This window comes from Adiantum capillus-veneris, chromosome 1 (genome assembly GCF_014529385.1).
Source record: "Adiantum capillus-veneris isolate H3 chromosome 1, ASM1452938v2, whole genome shotgun sequence".
In the NCBI taxonomy this organism is placed as follows: domain Eukaryota; kingdom Viridiplantae; phylum Streptophyta; class Polypodiopsida; order Polypodiales; family Pteridaceae; genus Adiantum; species Adiantum capillus-veneris.
In genome coordinates, this window is record NC_140931.1 from 184,643,872 (window position 1) to 184,667,698 (window position 23,827).

The 23,827-nt window shown below is 42.9% G+C and overlaps 1 protein-coding gene across 1 annotated transcript; it reads right to left on the reverse strand.

The window, feature by feature from the left end:
• Positions 1-11,273: 11,273 nt before the first annotated feature.
• LOC147466148 (uncharacterized) lies at positions 11,274-22,239 on the reverse strand. Its single transcript, XM_086524404.1, has 4 exons — positions 21,768-22,239; positions 20,631-20,806; positions 11,738-12,029; positions 11,274-11,651 (listed from the first exon to the last, which is right to left on the reverse strand). Exons 1-4 carry the CDS (start codon positions 22,019-22,021, stop codon positions 11,576-11,578), a joined length of 798 nt encoding a protein of 265 aa, XP_086380530.1. The 5' UTR covers positions 22,022-22,239; the 3' UTR covers positions 11,274-11,575.
• Between the last annotated feature and the right edge of the window lie 1,588 nt (positions 22,240-23,827).

Below are 23,827 nucleotides of genomic sequence, written 5' to 3' on the forward strand. Positions count from 1 at the left end.
GTGTCTGAGTCAAGCTGTGGCAAGGGCTCGACTGCATCGTCAGTTGCAAGTTCCGGTGAATAACTGTCAAAGAGAGCATCAACAATAATTTAGGCAGCATTGAGAGGGGCTTGGTGTAATGGAATTTGCCTATTCAATTTAAGAGTAGCGGAATTTAATGAGAGTACTTTCAAGAAATGATTTTGTGAGCATAGCGGGTTGACATAATTGAAGATAGCAACATAATCATAGCAATGAGTTAACTTGGCATAGACAATACTTTTGTAAAAGAGAGAATTTAGAGAACATGACAATAGTTGAGGACCGGATTTATGTGGAGCCGGTCCCCCCTCCAATAGGCATTTGTATTATGATTCCTCCCATAAAGAGAGACTTGTTACAATACATTCTTTGTGTTCCTTGTGACCTAGGTGAAGCAATGAAGATGGAAAGCTTCATGCATCACCATCATAACATAACCTAAACTTGAAGAAAGCTTTAACTATACCAAGCCTCAGTCCCAAGACCTCAAACACCTTCGAAGGTGGAGAGAGCTAGCAGGGAATGAGGGTAGGGAAGAGGAATAAGAAACATTTCATACGAGAAAGAGCTAGTTCTTAGATTTTCAAAGAGACCTTTCCAGAAATTACTGGTCATTCTAGGATCTCTATCTGACACGATGGATGTGGGTAATCCATGGTGCTTGAAAATCTGAGATATGAAGAGAGTTGCCATTTGATGTGTCTTAATAGTCTTTTTGACAGGAATAAAATGTGCTTGCTTGCTAAACCTGTCGACTATTGTCCATATTCCTGTATTCCCATGGATAGACTTGGGTAATCCAAAGATGAAATCCATGGATATACTCTCCCATGGTGAATTTGGAATAGGCAATGGTTGGAGTAATCCAGGTTGCTTCCCTCTATCATACTTGGTCTTTTGGCATACTACACATTTTGAAACATACTCTTGTATGTCCACTTTCATGGTAGGCCAATAGAAATACGTCTCTACTCCTCGGAGAATAGGTTGAATACCTCTATGCCCTGCATATGGAGGAGCATGGGATTCATACATAACCTTCTCACGAAGGGAATGGGTAACACATAGCCTATTGCCGTGGAGAAGATAACCATCCTGCAAGGTGAATGGTTCCTCTTTTTTCCCTAGAGCAAGGGCTGACATTATGTCTCTAAAGTCAGGGTCAGTAGCATACTCATCTATCATAGAGGATAGATCATTGTGAGTAGCTATAGACACCGCATTAACTTTTGGTCGTCGTGAAAGTGCATCGGCAACTTGATTGTGCTTACCAGCTATGTGAGCAATATGGAAATTAAATTGCGAAAGAAAATTTGCCCACCTCATTGTTTGTCGGAAAGCTTGGTTTGCGTCATGAAATACTTGAGACTTTGGTGGTCGGTTCGTAGGATAAATGAAGTCCCCAATAGGTAGTGCTTCCATGTGTCTAGGGCATGTAGAATAGCTAAAAGCTCTTTCTCATAAATGCCCAAGACTCGTTCATCACTATTGAGCCTTCGGCTCTCATATGCTATGGCATGCCCTTCTTGAAGCAAAACCGCTCCAAGGCAATCACCACAAGCATCACATTGGACCTCAAATGGCTTTGAGAGATCCGGAAGCACGAGGATTGGTTGGGAAGTAAGCTTCTCTTTGAGTTTTTCAAAAGCATTTCGCTCCTTAGCAGTTCATACAAACTTAACGTCCTTCTTTGTTAAGTCGTGTAGTGGTCCTGCTACTTGAGAGAATTTTTCTATGGAGCGTCTATAGTATGCACACATACCAATAAAGCTTCTTAGCTCATGTAGATTCCTTGGGTTAGGCCATGATTTTATTACCTCTAACTTTGATGGATCCATACGAATACCATCGTGAGAGATAATATGACCTAGATATTGAATCTCTTGAAGGAAGAATTCACTTTTCTTTTGGTTGAGAAAAAGTTTGTTCTCCCTCAAGGCTTGAAAAATCACTTGGAGATGTTGCTTATGTTCCTCCAAAGACTTCGAGTAGATGATGATATCATCAAAGAACACTCCAGTGAATTTACGATACGGTCTAAAAATTTTCTCCATGAGACGATTGAAAGTAGCTGGTACATTAGTCAAGCCAAAAGGCATGACTAGATATTCATAAAGACCAAATGTTGTGCGAAACGCGGTCTTTAGGATATCTTCATTCACTATCCCTATTTGATGATAGCCACTCTTAAGGTCAATCCTACTGCAAAAATTTTATGGATATTTTTGTAATTTTATACTTTTTTCAAAATTCACACGGAGTATTTTATTTGTTCTTCTTTCGATTAGATATAGAGTATTTAGAATGTTAGTTAAGTTCAAAGATTTTAATATGCATAAGTGATCTTCACCTTGTTTTCTTTGTACAGAGGTATTCCCGCAATGTTTTTTTTTGTACCAAATTGCATAAATCCCATGCAAGATGATACAAACATCCGTGAGCACTATCAGGGTCGCTTGGCCGCACTCAAACCCATGACCCGGATCACGATGGTCGAGTGCTCAACCAACCAAGCTAGCTCCTTTGAACAAAAAAATTACTGCAATGTTGAAAAATTCTATTTTCCATGAATTTATGTTACTATCACCTACAAGGACTCTAATCGTTGCTCTTAACATTGAGAGCAGGATGAACTTTACAGGCCCCCGGGTGCATTAGTTATGTTCAATCTTTTGACACAACTTGTTCAAATGGAACCCGTATAAGCTCCAATCTCATTCACGTATTTACCTCATGGGGTTATGAGTTGTATTTTTGGGTTGTCCATCTAGTCAATTACAGTTTCCTATTCCTCTTTACTAGAACATAGATTTCACTTAGAGATTAAAAGTGTTTGACTCTGATATAACTAAAGGCAAAAACTTGCATACAACAAATCCCTTGGCAAAGTCAGTTGTTGCAAGAAAAATAGCCGAGTGAAACATCTCAGGGGATTGTGTAGCCCAATTTAACAAGCCTATGACAAGGATCAATCAAATACATGTCAAGACCACTTTCCATAAACTTATGTCTCATGTGTGAGGACTCACATTCAATGTGTACATGTACAAATCCAACAACACTAGGACAAACAATTAAACTAGGAAGCAAGCATCTGGCAAGAATTAAAATTTCATTCAATGTGAAGCTAAAACTAGATCACTAAAACCTAGGCCGATTGTACTAAGTGGCTTCAAAGTTGATCTTTGCATGATGTGTTGAACTCTCAAGTTAACGCTAAAGACAGCCTACAGTTGTATCACATGACAAAGAACTCTCCACATTGGTAGAGGGACAACAGGTATAAAAATGTATCACAAAAGAAGACAAGGTGAAAGTTCATTATGGCCTACATAAGGCTACTGAGAGGAATTTAATAATAAGAGACTTCTTTATGAAAAAGAAAATGAGAAAGTGACACTAGCATTATTAAAACATAATTAAGTATTACATTTTTTAAAAGCAAGTGTAACAATGAACTAATTAGATTACAATATATTCCAAAAGCATAAAAAATAATGCTTGAAAAAACACTTAGAATCATTGTAAGAAATTGAGGACGAAAACAAGTGAAACAGCATGGGAAGATGTGTGTGACCCAATGCCTCTCTGTAAAGAGGCGGGTAAACAAGTGTAAAAAGGGCCTTAAAAAAATAGTAAAAAAGGAAGTTTGTTAACATAAGCTTTCCATGTGGCATTAATCAGCAAGCTTAATACAATGGTCCACAACTGCACCCAAAATGTGACGCTTTACTAATGACTTGTGTAGTTCAAAAACCCTCGGAGGGAGATGAGATACATGGTAGGTGAGAGGGGGATGGAGCTCTATCACTAAGGATATGTATGCACATCTATATGCTCAGGAGTACAATCATGAAAATGCATCAAGCTAGAGAGAGAGAGAGAGAGAGAGAGAGAGAGAGAGAGAGAGAGAGAGAGAGGTTATAATTCACAATGCTCAAGAAAGCATAAGAAGTCGATCCATAGACCACAAAGCAGCAAGTTGCACTGAGATTTAGTAAACAAGTTTTTCAACCAATCGAAGGATCTCAAGTAACTTTTGACATGCGCAACATGATGATAACACAAGGGACACAATATACTCTATTACTCCTCGATCGACACTGCCAATGCATTTTGCATGTTGAATTCCACCTGGAAGCTTCAAAAATGAAAGCTTCATGCATGAGAGTGATGGCAGTCTCAAGCTCAAAAAGGAATCCATGTATCTTTTCTAAGTATTATCTTCCATTTGTATATGATACTCTTCATCTTGCACTTGTACTCCATTCACCTATTCTTCAATACAGAAGCTTCCTTCGTCAGGCAATGTCTCTCGAGAACAGCGACTGTGGAGTCAAAAGCACTAAGGACCAAACAGAAAGCTATTAGAGGGAAGAAAAAAAAGCAAACAGCTCATTTGAACTAGATGCAACCAAATCCCATACCTTCCTGTCCTGAGAACTTTATAGACACTTGGTACTGCCAGATCAACTATAGTCGACAACTATAGTCGAACCCTCTCTGGTGGATGGATTTTCTCCTGCATCAAAAACTGCACACATTATGGCCATAAGGATTCAAATTCCTGTATCCTTATGGTAGTAGACAACCGGCTTACATTGACACTTGTGAGAGCAAGGGCTCCTCCAAATGCCTCAGTCACATGCATAATGAAAGTACTAAAAGGAGGCCATTTCTACACACATTTTGGAGTGTGAAGTTGAGGCGACAAGGTGGGTGTGAGCTAGTGAGAGTGAAACAAGGCGGGAGCTCTATTAAAGGTATAATCCCTTTGTAACCTACTTCTTGTTTGAAGTACTAAATCCATTGAGTGATTGTTTTTTTGTGGATGTAGCCCACATTGGGTGACCCACATATATTGTGTGCTCTCTCTCTCTCTCTCTCTCTCTCTCTCTCTCTCTCTCTCTCTACTCTATAATCTCTCGTGTATGAAAATTTTTCTCCAGTAAGTAAGCTACTCAAACATCTATTTAGCTTCGTCCTATTTCCTAGCAACTGGCATCAGAGCAAGGTTTGCTCATAGATAAAGTATCTCAAGGAAAGGATATCTTGAATTGAGTGGGAGTAATGGCAAAGGAAGGGAAGCTCAAGATCGAGAAGTTCAACGGCAAGAACTTCCAACACTGGAAGATGCAGATTGAAGACTATCTCTACCAGAAAAACCTTTATTTGCCACTGGGCAGTCTTGCAAAGAACCTCGCAAGAATGAAAGATGAAGCATGGATTATCCTTGATCGACAGGCATTAGGAACAATCCGGCTAAGCTTGACGTCAATGGTGGTCTTCAACGTTTCAGATATGAGACCAGGGAGGACTTGATGAAGTTAATTGACGGCCTCTACGAGAAACCATCGGCATCCAATAAGGTATTCTCATGAAGCGCTTGTTCAATCTAAAGATGGCGGAGAATGGTTCAGTTGCAGAACACTTAAATGACATTAACACCAACATAAGTCAACTTCGATCGGTGAAAATCAATTTCGATGAGGAAGTGCGACCTCTTCTTGTACCATCATCTTTACCGGTTGGGACAGCCTTGTGATGGTTGGAAGTATCTCTATCTTTAGCATAAATACTCTTAAGTTTGATGATGTTGTGGATGTTCTTCTAAGCGAAGAAATGTGAAGGAGAAGCATATGCGAATCGTCAAGTGCTGTGTTGTCAGGGGAAACAAGAGGAAGGTCTAAGGAGAGATTCAAAAACCAAAAGGGTCGTGATCGCTCAAGGTGGAATAAATCACGCACAAAATCGGTTCTTGAATATTGGAACTGCGGCAAGAAGGGCCACATCAAGAAGGATTGTTGTTCCAAGAAGAAGAAGGAGTCGGAGTGTCAAGACAACAAGCCAACATCGGAGGCCAATGCGACAGGTAAAGTAGAGAACATGCTCTAATTCTCTCATTAGACAATATGTCTAATTCCTAAATAGTAAATTCCAAGGCTTCATTCCATGCGACACCGCACAAGCAACATTTTCAAGATTACACCAAAGGTAATTTTGGGTATGTATACTTGGAAGATAATGAAGTTTGTGAAATTGTCGGCAAAGGTACACTTTGTGTCAAAACTACTAACAGAAATGAACGGAAGCTTAAAGATGTTAGGCATGTTCCTTCTCTTTGCAAAAATTTGATCTCTACAGAACAATTGGACGATGAACGTCACAACATTGCAAAAAGAGGAAAGGTTGGTACACCTTACTTGTGTACTGTTAGCACACATCCTTCAACTTGTGCAACGGCTATAGAAGTTGATAGTGCGGTGTTGTACTATCAGCTTGGACATATGAGTGTCAAAGAAATACAAATCCTTTAATCAAGGAAGCTTCTACTAGGTTTGAAAGAAGTGGATTTAAGGTTCTGTGAATATTATTGTGCTTATGATAAACAAAATAGGATAAATTTTTAAAAATCAAAAAATAAATAAAATAAATAAAAAACTTGAGTTGGTTCATTCTCATGTTTGGGGTCCTACAAGTACACCATCACTTGGTAGCCGATTGTACTATGTAACATTCATAGACGATACGACTAGGAAAACATGGGTTTATGTAATGAAGAATAAATCCGATGTGTTTTCTATATTTCAAAGGTAGAAAGCCTTTGTAGAGAATGAAACAAGTACCAAGGTTAAATGCCTCACATCCGACAATGGAGGCGAGTATTGTAGTCAAACTTTTGAAAGCTTTTGTGCTAACAATGGCATTCGGAGGCAAAGGACAACCCCAAGAACACCTCAACAAAATGACATTTCTGAAAGGATGAACAGAACAATCATGGAGCGAGCATGAAGCATGCGGTCATATGCAAGCTTACCGCTTGAGCTTTAGGCGGAGGTAGTAAGTACGTTTGTGTACTTGATCAACCGGTCACCCTCAACGGCATTGGTGGGGAAGTTCAAGAGGAGGCGTGGACAGGTAAACCGGTGAATTATTCATTTCTCAAAGTGTTTGGGTGTGAGGCTTTCATGCACATAGATAGAAGCATAAGGTCAAAGCTAGATGCAAAGTCCAAAAAGTATTTCTTTATCGCGGCTATGAAGAAGGTGACTTTGGGTATCATCTATGGAATTCTAAAGATGGTAAAATTTTTAGAAGTAAGGATATAATTTTTAACGAAAAAAATATGTACAAAGATTACTTGGAAAGTAAACAAACAAAAGAAACAAGTGATGAGTACATGGAGCTTGAGGACGGTGAAAACTCAAGGACTGCAAATGGTGACAATATGCAACAACGTCAACCAAATGAGGAGCTTCAACCTATTTCCCAAAGATCTACAAGAGCAAAGTAGACCTCTAGAAAGGTCCGTTCCTTTCTTCAACCATCTCTTGATCTCGGATTCGGGAGAGCCGAAATCATACGAAGAAGCTATACATCACAAATCGGAAGAAGAATGGATGAAGAGCATACAAGTAGTGATGGATTCATTACATCGCAACCAAACATGGGAGTTGGTTGAGTTGCCTAAAGGTAAGCGACCACTTCAGAACAAATGGGTGTATAAGCTGAAGGAAGAAGAAGGTGGGAAGAAAAGGTAGAAGTTTAAGCTTGTGGTAAAAAGCTTTTCTCAAAAGAAAGGTATTGACTTCAAATGAAATATTTTCTCATGTTGTAAAAATGAACTCAATTAGCTTTTTCTTAAGTCTTGCGGGTGCTCATGATTTAAATCTTGAGAAAAGAGATGTAAATACAACTTTCCCTCACGGTAACTTAGAGAAGAAAATTTACATGATTCAACCAAAGGGGTATGAAGTAAAAAGTAAGGAGAAAATGGTTTGTAGATTAAAGAAAACTTGTATGGTTTAAAGCAAACATCAAGACAGTGGTACTTGAAGTTCGATTGATGGATGTTGGATCATGGACTCACAAGATGCAACTCAGATAATTGCGTCTACACAAAGAATTTGGGAGATGGAAAGTTTATCATCCTAATGTTGTATGTTTATGACATGTTGATTACAAATGCTAGCATGCAGGAAATCAAAGACCTAAAAGAGGAGTTGTTTAAATCTTTGTCAATGAAAGATTTAGGTGCTGCAAAGAAGATACTTAGTATGAAGATATCAAGGGACAACACGAAGAAAACAATAAAGTTATCTTAAGAGGATTACATCAAAAAGGTACTAGAAAGGTTTGCAATGAAAGATGTGTCCAAAGACACAAGAGGAGATAGCCTATATGTCTAAAGTTCCATATGCTACATCGGTAGGTTCTCTTATGTATTTTATGGTTTGGACAAGGCCAGACATTGCACATGTAGTGGGAGTTATAAGTAGGTTCATGGACAACTCGGGTAAAGAGGACTGGCAAGCTGTGAAGTGGATACCTAGGTATCTAAAAGGGACAACAACAAATGCTTTGTATTTTGGAGGCATGGATATTTTCTTGCAAGGATATGCTGATGCAAATATGGCAGGTGACAAAGATATTCGAAGGAGTACTACTGGCTATGTCTTCACAGTTGGAAGCACACACTTTCTACCACGGAATGAGAAAATGTAGCAATGACAGAGACAAGCAAAGAAATTATGTGACTTCACGTATTCTTAGAAGAGCTTGGATTCGACAATTGTGTCTTGTATAGTGATAGCCAAAGCGCTATCCATCTTGCGAAGAACTCAACCTTTTATTCAAGGACAAATCACATTGAGGCGAGATATCACTTCATATGCACACTTTTGGAAGAGGAACGGCTAAGGCTAGGAAAGGTACATACAAGTGAAAATCCTGCAGACATGTTTACAAATATGGTCAACAAGGAGAAGTTGAGCTTTTGCTCATCTTTAATCGGCATTCAAGGATAAAAAGCCAGGATCGAAAGCAATCATAGGTTTGGTGTGGAGATCAATTTCCAAGTGGGAGATTGTTAAGTATGGAGCTTCATTTATCCCGTGTAAATTTTTTTATTAAAAACGCACATTTGTAAGCTCCCCCGTAAAGAGGAGAAGCCATTGTGCGTGAAGAAAAATCACTCATCGAAAACCAAAATATTCATGCCAGTCTCGTCGGAATAATTTTTTTCGTCGGAATATTTAGGTCGAACGACAGTCGAAAAGTGATCGAAAAGCGATCGATCGGTTGGCCAATGGGCGATAGTAGGAAGTCAGTGGTCGATTGCCGGTGACCGAATTCAATGACCGGTGATCAATTTCAAAGACGCACTTGTCTTCTCAAGGACGGACACACGTGGACGCATTGGAGAGTCCAATTTGGAATTGTTTACACAAGGGCGGCTACACATGGCTGCCTCTCATGAGAAAGGACAATCTTTTTGGCTTATAAAAGGAAATCATTTCTACACACATTTTAGAGTGTGAAGTTGATGCAACAAGGTGGATGTGACGTGATGAGAGTGAAGCAAGGCGGAAGCTCTATTAAGGGTATAATCCCTTTGTAACCTACTTTTTGTTTTAAGTACTAAAGCCATTGAGTGGCTGCTTTCCTGTGAATGTAACATACATTGAGTGAACCACATATATCGTGTGTACTCTCTCTCTCTACTCTATAATCTCTCGTGTGTGAAAATTTATGTCTCTATTATATAAGCTACTCAAATATCTATTTAATTTCCTAACAAGATTTTTATACATATTTTTGTAATTTTATACTTTTTCCAAAGTTTACAAGGAGCATTTTATTTCGTTTTTCTATTAAATATAGAGTGTTTAGAATGAATGTTAGTTCAAAGAGTTTAATATGCCTAAGTGATCTTCACCTTATTTTCTTTGTACAAAGGTATTCCCGCAATGTTTTTTTTTTTTGTACCAAATCGCATTTATCCCGTGCAAGATGATACAAACATCCACGAGCACTATCAGGGTCGCTTGGCCGCACTCAAACCCATGACCCGGATTACGATGGTCGAGTGCTCAACCAACCAAGCTAGCTCCTTTGGACAAAAAAAATACTGCAATGTTGAAAAAATACTATTTTCCATGAATTTACGTCACTATCACCTACAAGGACTCTAATCGTTGCTCTTAACACTGAGAGCAGGATGAACTTTACAAGCCCCGGGTGCATTAGTTATGTTCAATCTTTTGACACAACTTGTTCAAATGGAACCCATATTAGCTCACATCTCATTTACGTATTTACCTCATGGGGTTATGAGTTGTACTTTTGGGTTGTCCATCTAGTCAATTACAGTTTCCTATTCCTCTTTACTAGAAACAGAGATTTCACTTAGAGATTAAAAGTGTCTGACTTTGATAGAATTGAAGGCAAAATCTTACATACAACAAAGCACGACAAGTGAAACATCTCAAGTGTTTGTGTAGCCCAATTTAGCAGGCCTATGACAAGGATCAATCAAATACATGTCAAGGCCACTTTCCATAAACTTATGTCTCATGTGTGAGGACTCACATTCAATGTGTACATGTACAAATCCAACAACACTAGGACAAACAATTAAACACAGAAGCAAGCATCTAGCAAGAATTCAAATTTCGTTCAATGTGAAGCAAAAACTAGATCACTAAAACCTAGGCCAATTGTACTAAGCAGCTTCAAATTTTATCTTTGCATGATGTGTTGAACTCTCAAGTTAACACTAAAGACAACCTGCAGCTGTATCACATGACAAAGAACTCTCCACATTGGTAGAAGGACAAAAGGTATAAAATGTATCATATGAAAGTTCATTATGGCCTACATAAGGCTATTGAGAGGAGTTTAATAATAAGAGACTTCTTTATGAAACAAAAAATGAGAAAGTGACACTAGCATTTTAAAACATAATAAAGTAAAACATTTCTTGAGAGCAAGTGCAACAATGAACTAATTAGATTACAATATATACCAAAATCATAAGAAATAATGCTTGAAAAAACACTTAGAATCATTGTAAGAAATTGAGGACGAAAAAAGTGAAAGAGGATGGGAAGATGTGTGTGACCCAATGCCTCTCTGTAAAGAGGCAGGTAAACAAGTGTAAAAAGAGCCTACAAAAAATAGTAAAAAAGGAAGTTTGTTAACATAATCTTTCCATGTGGCATTCATCAGCAAGCTTAATACAATGGTCCAACACTGCACCCAAAATGGGACCCTCTACTAAGGACTTCTGTAGTTCAAAAACCCTCGGAGGGAGTACATGGTAGGTGAGAGGGGGATGGAGCTTTATCACTAAGGATATGTATGCACATCTATATGCTCAGGACTACAATCATGAAAATGCATCAAGCTAGAGAGAGAGAGAGAGAGAGAGAGAGAGAGAGAGAGATGTCATAATTCACCATGCTCAAGAAAGCATAAAGCAGCAAGTTGCACTCAGATTCAGTAAACAAGTTTTTCAACAATGGCAGGAGCTCAAGTGACTTTTGCCATGTGCAGCATGATGATAGCACAAAGGACACACTATACTCTATTACCCCTAGATCGACACTGCAAATGCATTTTGCATGCTGAATCCCACCTGGAACCTTCAAAAATGAAAGCTTCATGCATGAGAGTGGTAGCAGTCTCAAGCTCAAAAAGGAATCCATGCATCTTTTCTAAGTATTATCTTCCATCTGTATATGCTACTCCTCATCTTGTACTTGTACTCATTTCAGCTATCCTTCAATAGAGAAGCTGCCTTCGTCAGGCAATGTCTCTCAAGAACAGCGACTGTCGAGTCAAAAGCACTAAGCACCAAACAGAAAGCTATTAGAGGGAAGTTTTTTAAAAAAAGCAAACAGCTCATTTAAACCTGATGCACCAAATCCCTTACCTTCCTGTCCTGAGAATTTTATAGGCACCTGGTACTGTCAGATCAACTATAGTCGAACCCTCTCTGGTGGAGGGAATTTCTCCTGCATCAAAAACTGCAGCACAGTATGGCCATAAGGATTCAAATTCCTGTATCCTTATGGTACTAGACTGCCCACTTACATTGGCACTTGTGAGAGCAAGGGCTCCTCCAAATGCCTCAGCCACCTGCATAATGAAAGTACTGTTTGGAATTCTAATGCCTATACTACAGATCCCAGGGTTTAGGCATTTACTTAGTAAACTCTGCTCACCTGTCCATGCACCAAAAGAATTTGTCAGCATTTCAGTGCAGCCACCTCTCTCTCTCTCTCTCTCTCTCTCTCTCTCTCTCTCATAACAGGTCTTGAGTTCAGCTCTCGTCGGATAGATCTTTGAGGTCTCTTGGGATAGCTTCCTACGATGTTAAAATTCTCTTCTTCTCAGGTGTGTGTGGGTGTGTGAGTGTGTTGATAAGAAGAGAAAATTGGTATAACCTCTCTATCACCCAAGTGTGGTAGATTAGTTATGCCATTTTCCCTCTTGAATAACAAGTCTTGAGTTCAACTCTCGTTGGATAGATCTTTGAGGTCGCTTGGGATAACTTCCTACGACGTTAAAATTCTCTTCTTCTCAAGTGCGTGTGTGGGTGTGTGAGTGTGTTAATAAGAAGAGGAAATTGGTATAACCTTTCTTTCACTTAAGTGTGGTAGATTGGTTATGCCGTTTCCCTCTTGAATAAGAGGTCTTGAGTTCAACTGTCGTCGGATAGATCTTTGAGGTCTCTTGGGCTAGCTTCCTACGACGTTAAAATTCTCTTCTTCTCAGGTGTGTGTGTGGGTGTGTGAGTGTGTTAATAAGAAGAGGAAATTGGTATAACCTTTCTATCACCCAAAGTGTGGTAGATTGGTTATGCCATTTCCCTCTTGAATAACAAGTCTTGAGTTCAACTCTCGTCGGATAGATCTTTGAGGTCTCTTCGGATACCTTCCTACGACGTTAAAATTCTCTTCTTTTTCTTCTTCTTCTTCTTCTTCTCTCTCTCTCCCCTCCTCGAATAGATCTTTAAGGTCTCTTGGGATAGTTTCCCACGACGTTAAAATGCTCTACTTCTTATTTTTCCTCTCTCTCTCTCTCTCTCTCTCTCTCTCTCTGCTGCCCTGCACGCACTGTGCACTCCCCCTCTCCCTCGCGCTGCTGCAGCCCTGCCACTCTGCCCCCTGCCTGCAGGTTCGCGTGCTGCCCACCTGCACATCACCTGCAGCAGCCGCCCGCCTTTACTCTCCCACCCTACCCTCTGTTGTCCCCCCCCCACCCCAAATACACATATACACTTAAACACACACATACACATCCACATAATGGCACCCATAGTGCAATAGTGCCGTGACAATAATGGCACCCATAGTGCCCTAGTGCCGTGACATAATGGCACCCATAGTGCCATAGTGCCATGACAAACCCCCGGCCGCGGAAACAAGTGGAGATTACGAGAAGGATGACCAAATCAAAGGAAGAAGTCGGGAAGGAGCTCAACAAATTGGACAACAAGATCAAAGACAACAAGAGAATTGCCGATGCCTCCATCACCACCATCATCAATCGCCTTGTGAAGCTCGAGAAAAAAACAGAGAGCCTCGCCAAGGAGAAGGAAGCATGGAAGCATGGAAGAAGGAGAAGTGGGAGGCGAAAAGAGCAAGAGAAGGAGGAATGGAAGAAAGAAAAGGAAGAGTTGAAGGAGCAAATCGACCTCTTACGTGCTTCTATCGCATCCCTCAACCCCGAAGGAGGGATCAAAGCGGAAGCCAAGGAACCCCTCAAGGAGGAGATCGCCAAAGCTCTCACCACAAGCATCGAAGACAAATTGGAAGCCACCAAGGATGGATGGGTCGAAGTAGTCAAGAAGAATATAAAAAAAGAGGCGAAGGAGGAAGCCCACAAGGATGAGGCGCTCATTGTACACACAACCATTGAGGAAGAGAAGATGCGTCAAGCCCGACGTCTCATTGTACGAGCTACGGGCATAAAAGAAGAAGACGGGTCCACACCGGAGAGCGATGGGAAAGCCCTATGCACAAAACTCGGGTACAAGGTAGATGAGGAGCTACCATTCTCCGAGACGTGGAGAGCCGGCAAAGATTTACAGAAAAGAGCCCTCATCCTCCAATTTACCTCCAAGGAGTCTCAAACATCCTTTATCCAAAAGAGGGTTATCTTGAGAGGGTTAGAGGGGCCTCCTATCTACCTTGAGGACGACCTCACAAAGATGCAACAGATGGTAGGGTCATCATCGATGGCAAGACCGTCGCATAGGGACTCACCGCCTGTGGGACACAAGAAGAGCTTCACCTCGCGGTTTGGAACCGCAACGGGGATCTATGGACACATCCAGAGAGGCTTGAGGAGGTGATGAGAGGACGGGACCTCGTTCTTCTAACAGAGACACATGAGAGCCAAGAGCCGAGTCTACTGAGGATCCAGGGCTTTCAGTGGGAGTCTTTACATCGAGGGAGCACTCGCCAACACACCACACGAGGGTCCGGAGGGGTGGCTGTACTCTTCAGATAGGGACTCCAGACCACGATACAATTTGTTGCACGGGACCCACAGGCCTGTTACATTTGGACCCGCTTTGAGCTATCACTGGACAGGATTATCTACATCGCCTCTGCTACTTCGCCCCCTCAGGCTCCAGATTTGCTACCACAGAGACGGAAGGGGAGGAGGAAGAGAGATTATCCCCCATACACATGCCTATCAGATGAGATCATAGAGTACTCTACACAAGGGGAAGTCTTCCTTATGAGAGATTTTTATGCCAGGACATGTCAAAACCAATGTGAGACATACGACACAAAGGAGGCGGTGGCACTATTCGCCATACAGGAGGAGGCCACCATGACAGATTTGGCAGAGACAGCTCGCATTACAGAGTACAACCATCATTTGCTCAGGATAGGCTCTCGACACCGTCTTGTTATTTATAACGGGATGGCACAGTGGCCCACTTCAGGAGGGCTGACATGCATATCACACGCAGTTGCAGCCGGGGATAAATACCGTAGATTACATCATGGGATCTAGAGAGGCCACCCACCTACTTAGCTCTTTCACCATCCATGATCCCACCCATACTGATTAGAGCCGACCACACCTATCTTGCACTCTCCCTCACTGGCAACGCCACACCCCACACATCCATGACACGCACCCCACACACCACGATACATTTCACACATGAGCTAGCCCCCTTATACTTGGCAGAGGTCGAGAAGGGACTCCTTTTGCTCCACCCCTCTCCACCACTACCTATGCTTGCCTCCCACATCACATATGTTCTTCAGACATCAGCCATCAGCTCTTCCCTCCCCCCCCCCCCAAAGGACTATGCCACAGAACCGCTGGTATGATGATGAGTGCAGAGACCTCTACTGCCGGCTACGTGCGCAACGAACTGTTGGAGAGATCAGTGATCGAGAGGCTAGACGCCAGATGAAGATTCTCACGCGCCCGAAGTGGTGAGCTTTCGTGGAGGCACAAGAACTAAAGCTATACCATTTGTTCATGAGCATGGACAGGGCCACAGCATGGCACACCCTTCAGGAGCCACGACCAACTACTCCTATTGAGGATCCACAAGTATGGCACGATTATGCACAGAGACCCTATGAGGTGCCGAACCAACCTCCGATTCCACAACCACCCGGGCCTCGACCCACGAGCTCCTCCTTCATAGCAGAGATGGTCAAGAAAGCCATTCACCGCCTGCAACATCGTCAATCAGCAGATCATACAGAATTACAGAGTGAGCACCTCATTTATGCAGCCGCCCATGATAGCCCCGTTGATTGCATATGCTTTCAACCGAGCTATATAAGGGAGGGCTTCCCAGAGGAGAGGACCAAGCACACCATTGTGCCGATCCACAAATATGGAGACACCTTGGACCCAGGGAATTACAAGACTATCATGATTGGCCAAACTATGTGGGGAAGTTCTCGAGGCTGAGCTCAATTCATATGGGGAGGCTGAGGGTCCACGCGCCCCTGGCCAAGCAGTGGTTCATGCGGACCTTCTCCACCATTGACCACATCTTTGTTCTACGTTGCCTCATTGATGGGGCAAAGGTACGGAAGAAGAGGCTTTACTGCTGCATTGTGGACTTCCGCAAAGCGTTTGACACAGTCCCACAGGAGAGGCTCTTTCGTCGACTTCAGAGCTTGGGGATACCCTCAGAGATGATATGGGCCATCTATGCTCTTTATAAGAGAGTGATTGGGAGAGTTCGTTGCCCAAGCGGTCTGTCAGAGTCTATTGCTAGCACAATTGGTGTTAAGCAAGGATGACCCCTCTCCCCGACCCTCTTTGGATTCTACATCGACAAGATCTCCGACTACATCCTACGGGCGTGAGGGGCAAGAGCTGAGCAAGTACCCCAATCCACATTATGCTATATGTTGATGACATTGTATTGATTTCAGAGTTGCCAAAGGGTCTACACAGCCATTTGAGAGCCTTGGATGAGTTTTGTACAGACAGGGGACTGACAGTGAACCTTGGGAAGACCAAGGTCATGATGTTCCACACCTCCAAATCAGTCCGACGAGCAGCCACCTTTACAGCAGTAGGTGATCACCTCCTACGTCTACTTGCGAGTCACATTCACTAGCAGACAGGGACCCTTCCTTCTCCATGGCACAGGCCGCCATTGACAAACACACCCGAGGATATGCAGCATTGGCCAAGCTAGAGCGGAGATGCCATCAAGCACACTTTTAGGAACCCCGCACGAAGGTGTGGCTATTGACACATTAGTCACTCCAACCCTGATGTATACAGCAGCAGTGTGGGCACCCGGATTGACAGATAGCCAGTGGATACGGATTGAGAGACCATAGATCTATATGATTTCTCGCCTGTTTCAAGGCAAGCACACAATGCCACAAGACATCATCATGGTAGAGCTTGCCACAAACCCCCCCCCCCCCCTCCGTGGTAGTGGAGGCACTTTTTCAGATGATCTGCTTTATCCAGAGAGTAAGAGAGCTCCCGATCGACAAACTCGCACGGCGAGTGTTTGAGTTAGCTATACAAATAGTAGAGTCTGGGTACGACAAAGCATGGTACACACAGGTTAGAGCACGGTTCGGAGCACATGGCATTGATCTTGAGAGTGTGCCATCTTTTTAGTACGACCCTGACTTCCCTCAGCTTCATCTCTCACGTAGTGAGAGAAACATAGTGATCCGACAAGATCTTTGGCAACTCTATATCTGACAAACTTGGATCATATCTCCTCTCCAACGGAAGATGTCACTCTACAGAGATCATTTCCTTACCATACTAGAGGACAGGTTCATACGACGACCACGCTACATGGACACCTACATGCCCCACAACTCACGGGTGGAGATTGGTCAGCTCAGAGTGTCATCACACAGACTAGAGATTGAGGCACAGCGAGGCCATGACTTCCCCTGGGACGAGAAAGTCTCTCAGGTATGCAAAGAGGAAGTGGAGAGTGATGAACATTTTGTTTGTAGATGCAGAGCCTATGCTGAGATTAGAGGTCGATACGAGCTACTATTCAAAGGGCATGTCACCAGGAGGTGTATTTTTCACGTCACCTTCTTTAATATGTACTACATATTTTTATTTATTTTACTTTTACTTGTTTTTCCCGGAACCCTTGAAACGACTGCGTGAAACGACTGCGGCCTAAAGGGTTTCTCACATCGGGAATCTAGGTCGGTCAATCTAGGACTGGTCGGGCCAATTAGCACTATATTCTAATGAGTATGGAAGCCCGCGCCAAATGGGATTTGGGCCACTCGGCAAGTCACTTAAAATTTTATAAGTTGGTAAGAACTAGGGAATTAACTTAAAAAGAGGCAAACTGAACACATGGATGCAGGCCAACTCACTCTCTCCAAAAGTCTCATCCCAAGAGGGGGCACCCAAAATTGAAGTGGAGGCTGATTTTTGAAGCATTGTGACCTACAATGTGTGTGTGAGTAGTGGGTGCAGGTTTCACAGCTTTAATGGAAAGCTTGCCTTCTCCTTTGTCTCATGTAGTACGATGATTTGCTCTCGCGCATCTCTCTCTCCCCTTTGCACATATCGTAATAGGCTGACTTGGAGGTGGTCCCATATATGGCCGGAGTAAACTAACATAGAAAGCATTGTAAATCTTCCAATTAGATGGTAGATCTAATCGAAACATCACATCGTTCACTTGGTCAATTATCTTAAACGGCCCATAAGATGGTAATAGAAAGAAAGAACCGCCATGCCCCCACTCCAACGAGCCCCGTATAAAGGGGTGGTACACCCATACACGCAATAACTCTGAGCATGGAGGATCAAAAGGAACAAAAAAGATGTTCTGACTTTGAGCATGGAGGATCAAAAGGAACAAACGAGATGCTTTAACTTCTCATGCTTTACAAGATGATACGCAGCAAACCCTCTACGTTCCATGGCATATATCACGTGCACATCTAACCCTATGTGCATGTGGACAAGCTACTTCAGGTCTAGGATTCAGGTCAGCTTAGAAAGTGTTCTGGCACCTTAGTGAGTCTCTGCGCAGGCCGCCCATGTCCAGGCACTTAAAAGTAGTTGCATATGCTCTAGTTGCACACAACATAATCATCAGCATGACAGTCCGTACCCATCATGAGCATTTTACAATGCACAGAACTCATTTTCCCTATTTATCCATTTTTCACTTATTATTTAATAAGTGACTTTGTTGGGAAACTGAGTAGGGCAAATTTGCTAAGTGCCTATAAATAAAACCTAGCGCTAGCACTTCCTAGCAGAAGAGGCAAAAGAAGTTCCAATAACTTGCAGTGCACCTTCTCAGCAAGACCGGCAGGAGACTTAGCGTTTTCAGCCACAAGACAAGCTTGGAGTTTTTGGACTTCCCAGATCAGCCAGTGTTTCCAGATCCCAGCACTTGACGCCAGCAGATTGCAGATTGCCTAGCGTTTTTGCACCTTGCAGATTGCCTAGCGTTTTGCAGTTTCTAGCGAAAGATCAGCCTCAGTGCATCAGCGTTTTCAGTTTTCAGCACTTAGACACAGCAGATCAGCCCCTAGCCTCGCAGATCTCACCTACCCGCAGCACATGCTCGTCGTAATGTCAGATCAGCCAGCGTTTTCAGTTTCAGCCCGCTGTCAGCAAATTTCAGCATCTGCGTTTTCAGCGCATCGTCGTCGCCATCACCGTCCTCACCTACACAGTGTCAGGAATCAGAAGAAAGTCAGCGTTTGCAGATTTCAGCCCGAGCGTTTTCGGGATTCAGCCCGTCCTCGTCCTCGTCATCATTGTCGTCAACATCGTCAGCAAGTCCATTGCATCTAGACAATTGTACCAGATTTGTGCAATCAATAGCATAGACCTCTCTCGCCATAGAGAGGGGGGCCCTTGAAGGAGGGTTTGAGAACCGTCTGGTGTCTTATTCTTCTCTCTCTCTCTCTCTCTCTCTCTCTCTCTCTCAGCACCTTCATTCACAGTCACACTTTGTTTGTGATCATTGCACTCTCTCACTAAAGGAACGGAAGGCTCTCCCTTCCGTAAGTAAAAGGAACCCTTGAGAACCGTTCGGAGCACTCATCTTGAGCAAAGTCGAAATTCACTTTTGCTACACCTTACAGCATACTAAGTAAAAGGGCATAAAGACATGTTCGCATGCTTCACAAGATGATACACACCCTCTACGCTACATACCTAGGGTTGTTCCCCTTACGATTCAAAATTATATTTCTATTTGCTTTCACTGGTCCAACAAGCCATTTCTCCATGAGACATGCAGCATTGACTCAATTGAGATGGGGACATGCTACATTAATGAAGTAAAAAGAAAGAGCCACCATGCCGACTCTAATGAGCCCAGCATGCCATGATGATGATGTACACCACCCCTGTATCAGAAGTTAGTTTCAGTATGGAGGATCAGATGAGATGTTCTCATGCTTAACAAGGTGATACCCAGCAGACCTTGTACATTCCATGGCATACTGATTATAAGGGCATCAAGAAATTGTTCTCATGCTTATATTTCATATTATATTTCTCTATGCTTTCACTAGTCCAACAAGACATTTCTCCATGAGACGCATCATTGGCTCAATTGATATGGGGACATGCAACATTGATGATAGAAACGAGAACCATCATGCCCACTTCAAGGAGCCCCGCATAAAGGGGTGGTTATTCAACGCTACGGTGATGATGTACACCACACCCATACGTGCAGTAAGTTTAAAAATGGAGGATCAGAGGGGCAAACATTAGTGTTGGAGCCCCTATGCTCACCTCCTCCCTCCCTCCCTCCCCTCCTCCCTCCCTCCCTCCCCCCTTCCCTCCTTCCTCAAAATTCATCCGGACTTTTGTTGGCCTCTTTATAAGAATTAGAATGTCTGTGGTGCCACATTGACTACCTAGACCAGGGTTCATAATGTTGAAGTTAAATATTGTACAGGATAGGGAAATGTATAAAGTATGCCATAGGCTATTAAAAAAACGTACCATCTGGCATCATCATATTAGACGACCACGAATCACACAACTGACGTACTTAAAATTAAATATAAGTTCAGGCAAATTATTGGGATCCCAAACTTTTATTGCCTATTTAATATGGCAAAAGCTACGCCCCTCAGAACTCCCAAGCCTCAAGAGTCAAATTGGTAAAGAGCCCACCATTCGTTGCTATACCTTCTACAGTAGAAAGAAACACCTGGGAAACAAGTTACATAGAGAGTAACAAGAGCAAGACAATCTTCTGAATGAGAACATTCTCCAGAAAACGGCAGAGCACAAATCTGAAGACGGTGCATAACCATTAAGATAAAGATAGAAATGCTTACCTCGTAAAAGCACAGCCGTGACAGGACCAGGAAACAAATCTTTCAGCAACCCGTCAGGAAGATGTTTTGTGACACTATACTTTTCAAAATCATCTGGATGTGCAAGGCACACTGCTAAAGGATTGATGCTGTCCCTGCCTTTGATTGAGTAGATTTTTGCGATTGCTTCTTCACGGCTGCAAACGCACAAATTAAACACCTGATTAGGTTGAATGTTTAAATCATCAGCAGTAACTTAGCAGGATTCTAGTACACTTGAAATTGTGGATAAACCATTACTTGGCCACCTTCACTTGCATGACCTTGAAGTGTGCATGATTAATGAATGATATCAAGGCTTGGTGCACTATGCTGTGCCATTAAAGTTTACATACATGCTTGCTTTGCTGTAAGCCACGCCCTTACTAATATGTGCATGGCACATAGAGCAATGGACCAAATGGTTTTATGTTCAAATGATGGAAGGCCACCACCTGCATAACTTCCATTTGTCTTGCATAACATGATCTGTGCAGAAGTTTGACCCTGCTCAATGTAGCAATGGAACTGTGTAGCTTCTGCCTTGCCACTCGCATAGTAGGCACATGTGCACGTTCGGCTATAATCGCCACTCAAAAAGATGGAAACCCCACCACTCCTTTATCTGGTTATGGTACTCTCTGCCAACATGGACAAAATGAGTGCCCCCCCCCCCCCCCCCCCCCCCCTCCTCCCTCTCCAAATACAACACTTTTATCCTGTTTGAAGGCAAACCATTGAGCCCATTCACAGCGCCACCTACTTGCAATAAGCCCTTTGTGGCAGTTCAGATGGAATTTGGGCACGAAAAGCTGGCCCATGAGTGAAAGATTATAAGCTTAACCTAAACTTCCAAGCCTCTAATAGTGCAAATGGATTTTGTTTTGGGCTGATGGAATCAAGAATGAATTGTGTAACATTGCACAGTCATAACTTGCACACTTTCCCCAGCATACTTTCCCCAACTTTGAAAGGCGAATTGGTTTTCATTCTGAGGTCCTGGAGTCAAGGATTCCTTTTAATTGATTACACAGCAGATATTCTTGTCCCAGAGCAAGATTGCGCACAAAGAGGTACAAGGGCAAGAAAAACAGTGTAAAAGCAGACAAAAGTAGTTACCAAGCATCTGCTGCAAAACCATAGAGGGTATCAGTAGGAACAGCAATGACAAGACCCTTTCTAAGAGCAAGCACTGCGGCATTGACATGCTCAGGCAGAGCCGGAAGCACTTGAGGGGGTGATGTACCGTCTTGGACTACGTGGGCTTTGGTGGTCAAAGCTGCAGCCCTAGACATGGAGTGGTACAAGAGCTCGGAGTTCCCTTTCGCACATAGGCAGAATGTATTGCAAGTAGCATGCGCGGGCCTCAACATTGTCTACATGCTTTCCAGAGCGTCGGTGCTACGACCAAAAGCTACTACAACACCTTAGGACGTGTCAGAGAGTTTACACAGCAGGCACCATCTTGGGGGCTACAACCTTACTGGTTATGCAACAGCAGGACCACTTAACCAGCTAGGCAGCGAAGACGCTAGCTCTGTCCAATGCGCTATCAACGGCCGCTGCCTGCACTCACGGCCGGCCACGCAGGAGCCGTTTGGTCAATTGTAAAAAAATCATTACTTCGTTAGCGTAGAAGGCAAAATCTCATTTCTGACTCCACGTCCATCCACGTGGCCTTGTTAAAAATAACGACTTTCCCAATCCCCTCTCTCTCTCTCTCTCTCTCTCTCCAAAAAGGCCGTCACACCTCGTCGCATTATGTAATAACGATTTGAAGAATGCAACAAAGCTAGCTATGCCATGTGGCGAGAATTAAGTGGATCTTAAAATAGCAGAGGTGGTAAAATGAAAAACGCAAGGTAAACCACAGACAGAGACAATGAAAAAAGCAATGGCGCAAGAGAATCGTAGATCAAAGCACCGGGCCGCACCACAGCATGAAAAGGAGATGAAAAGCGCAAAGAGATATTGAGAGAGAGAGAGAGAGAGAGAGAGAGAGAGAGAGCTACGATGTGCACTAAAACGCAGGAAAGAGAGAGAGTTTGTTGGCAAAAAATGTCGGGCTTGGCACTGCCTTGGCTAACATGTATGCCAAATGTGGTGTACTTCATGAAGCACAAAAAGTGCTAGACGAGCTTCCTCTCCAAAATGTCATCTCTTGGAATGCTTTGATTGCGGGGCCAGGAAGCTTTGGACTATTTTCACAAAAAGTGTTGGACGAGTTTCCTCTCCGGAATGTCGTCTCTTGGAATGCTTTGATCACGGGATATTGCCCAATAGTGGCAGGGCCAGGAAACTTTGGGCTGTTTTCAGCACATGCAAAAAGAAGGAAGCCCTCCAAATGCCTTCAACTATGCTTGTATCTTGAAGGCATGTGGCGTTATGCAAGATGCTGATATAGGCTTCCTCTCCAAAATGTCATCTCTTGGAATGCTTTGATCGTCGGATATGCTCAATAGTGGCAGGGCACGAAGCTCTCGACTGTTTTCACAAAAAGTGCTTGACGAGCTTCCTCTCTGGAATGTCGTCTCTTGGAATGCTTTGATCACGGGATATTGCACAATAGCGGTAAGGCTAGGAAATTTTGGGCTGTTTTCAGCACATGCAAAGAGAAGGGAGCTCTCCAAATGCATTCAGCTAGGCTTGTATCTTGAAGGCATGTGGCGTTATGGGCAAAAGAATTGACATTGCTGGAAAAAACAGTGTACTTGGCACTACCTTGGCATGTATGCAGAAAGCACAAAAAGTGCTTGAGGAGCTTATTGTTCGGAGTGGTGTCTCTTGGAACGCACTGATTGCAGGATATGCACAATAAGAGCACGGCTAGAAAGCTCTAGGCTGCTTTCAGTGATTGCAAAGTGAGGGCTTCCGTCCATATGCAATCACCTATGCATGCATCTTAAAGGCATGTGGCTCTACCCAAGATGCTGATATGGGCTTAAATATTTGCTCTGATATTGTTAGCCAAGGGTTGTTGCAAAAATTGTTGTGCTTGGCAATGCCTTGCTCCACACACATCCGTTTTCTCTTGAAACATCGCCAAGCAAGCAACAATAAAGGCTACACAAGAAAAAATAAAGAGTAAAAAGATGAATCTTTCTTTTGTGAGCTCGCTTAAAGACTGTGCTAAGGAGAAGGTTTTGTACTAAGGCATTAGCATTCATGCTGATATTTGC

Excerpts from the sequence above, each read along its gene's own strand:
- LOC147466148 (XM_086524404.1), bottom strand. The coding sequence starts at position 22,021 with ATGTTGAGGCCCGCGCATGCTACTTGCAATACATTCTGCCTATGTGCG. Across the intron at positions 12,030-20,630 it reads CACGGCTGTGCTTTTACGAG|GTGAGCAGAGTTTACTAAGT; the intron begins GTAAGCATTTCT and ends GTGCATGGACAG. Across the intron at positions 11,652-11,737 it reads AAAATTCTCAGGACAGGAAG|TGCTTTTGACTCGACAGTCG; the intron begins GTAAGGGATTTG and ends TTTGGTGCTTAG.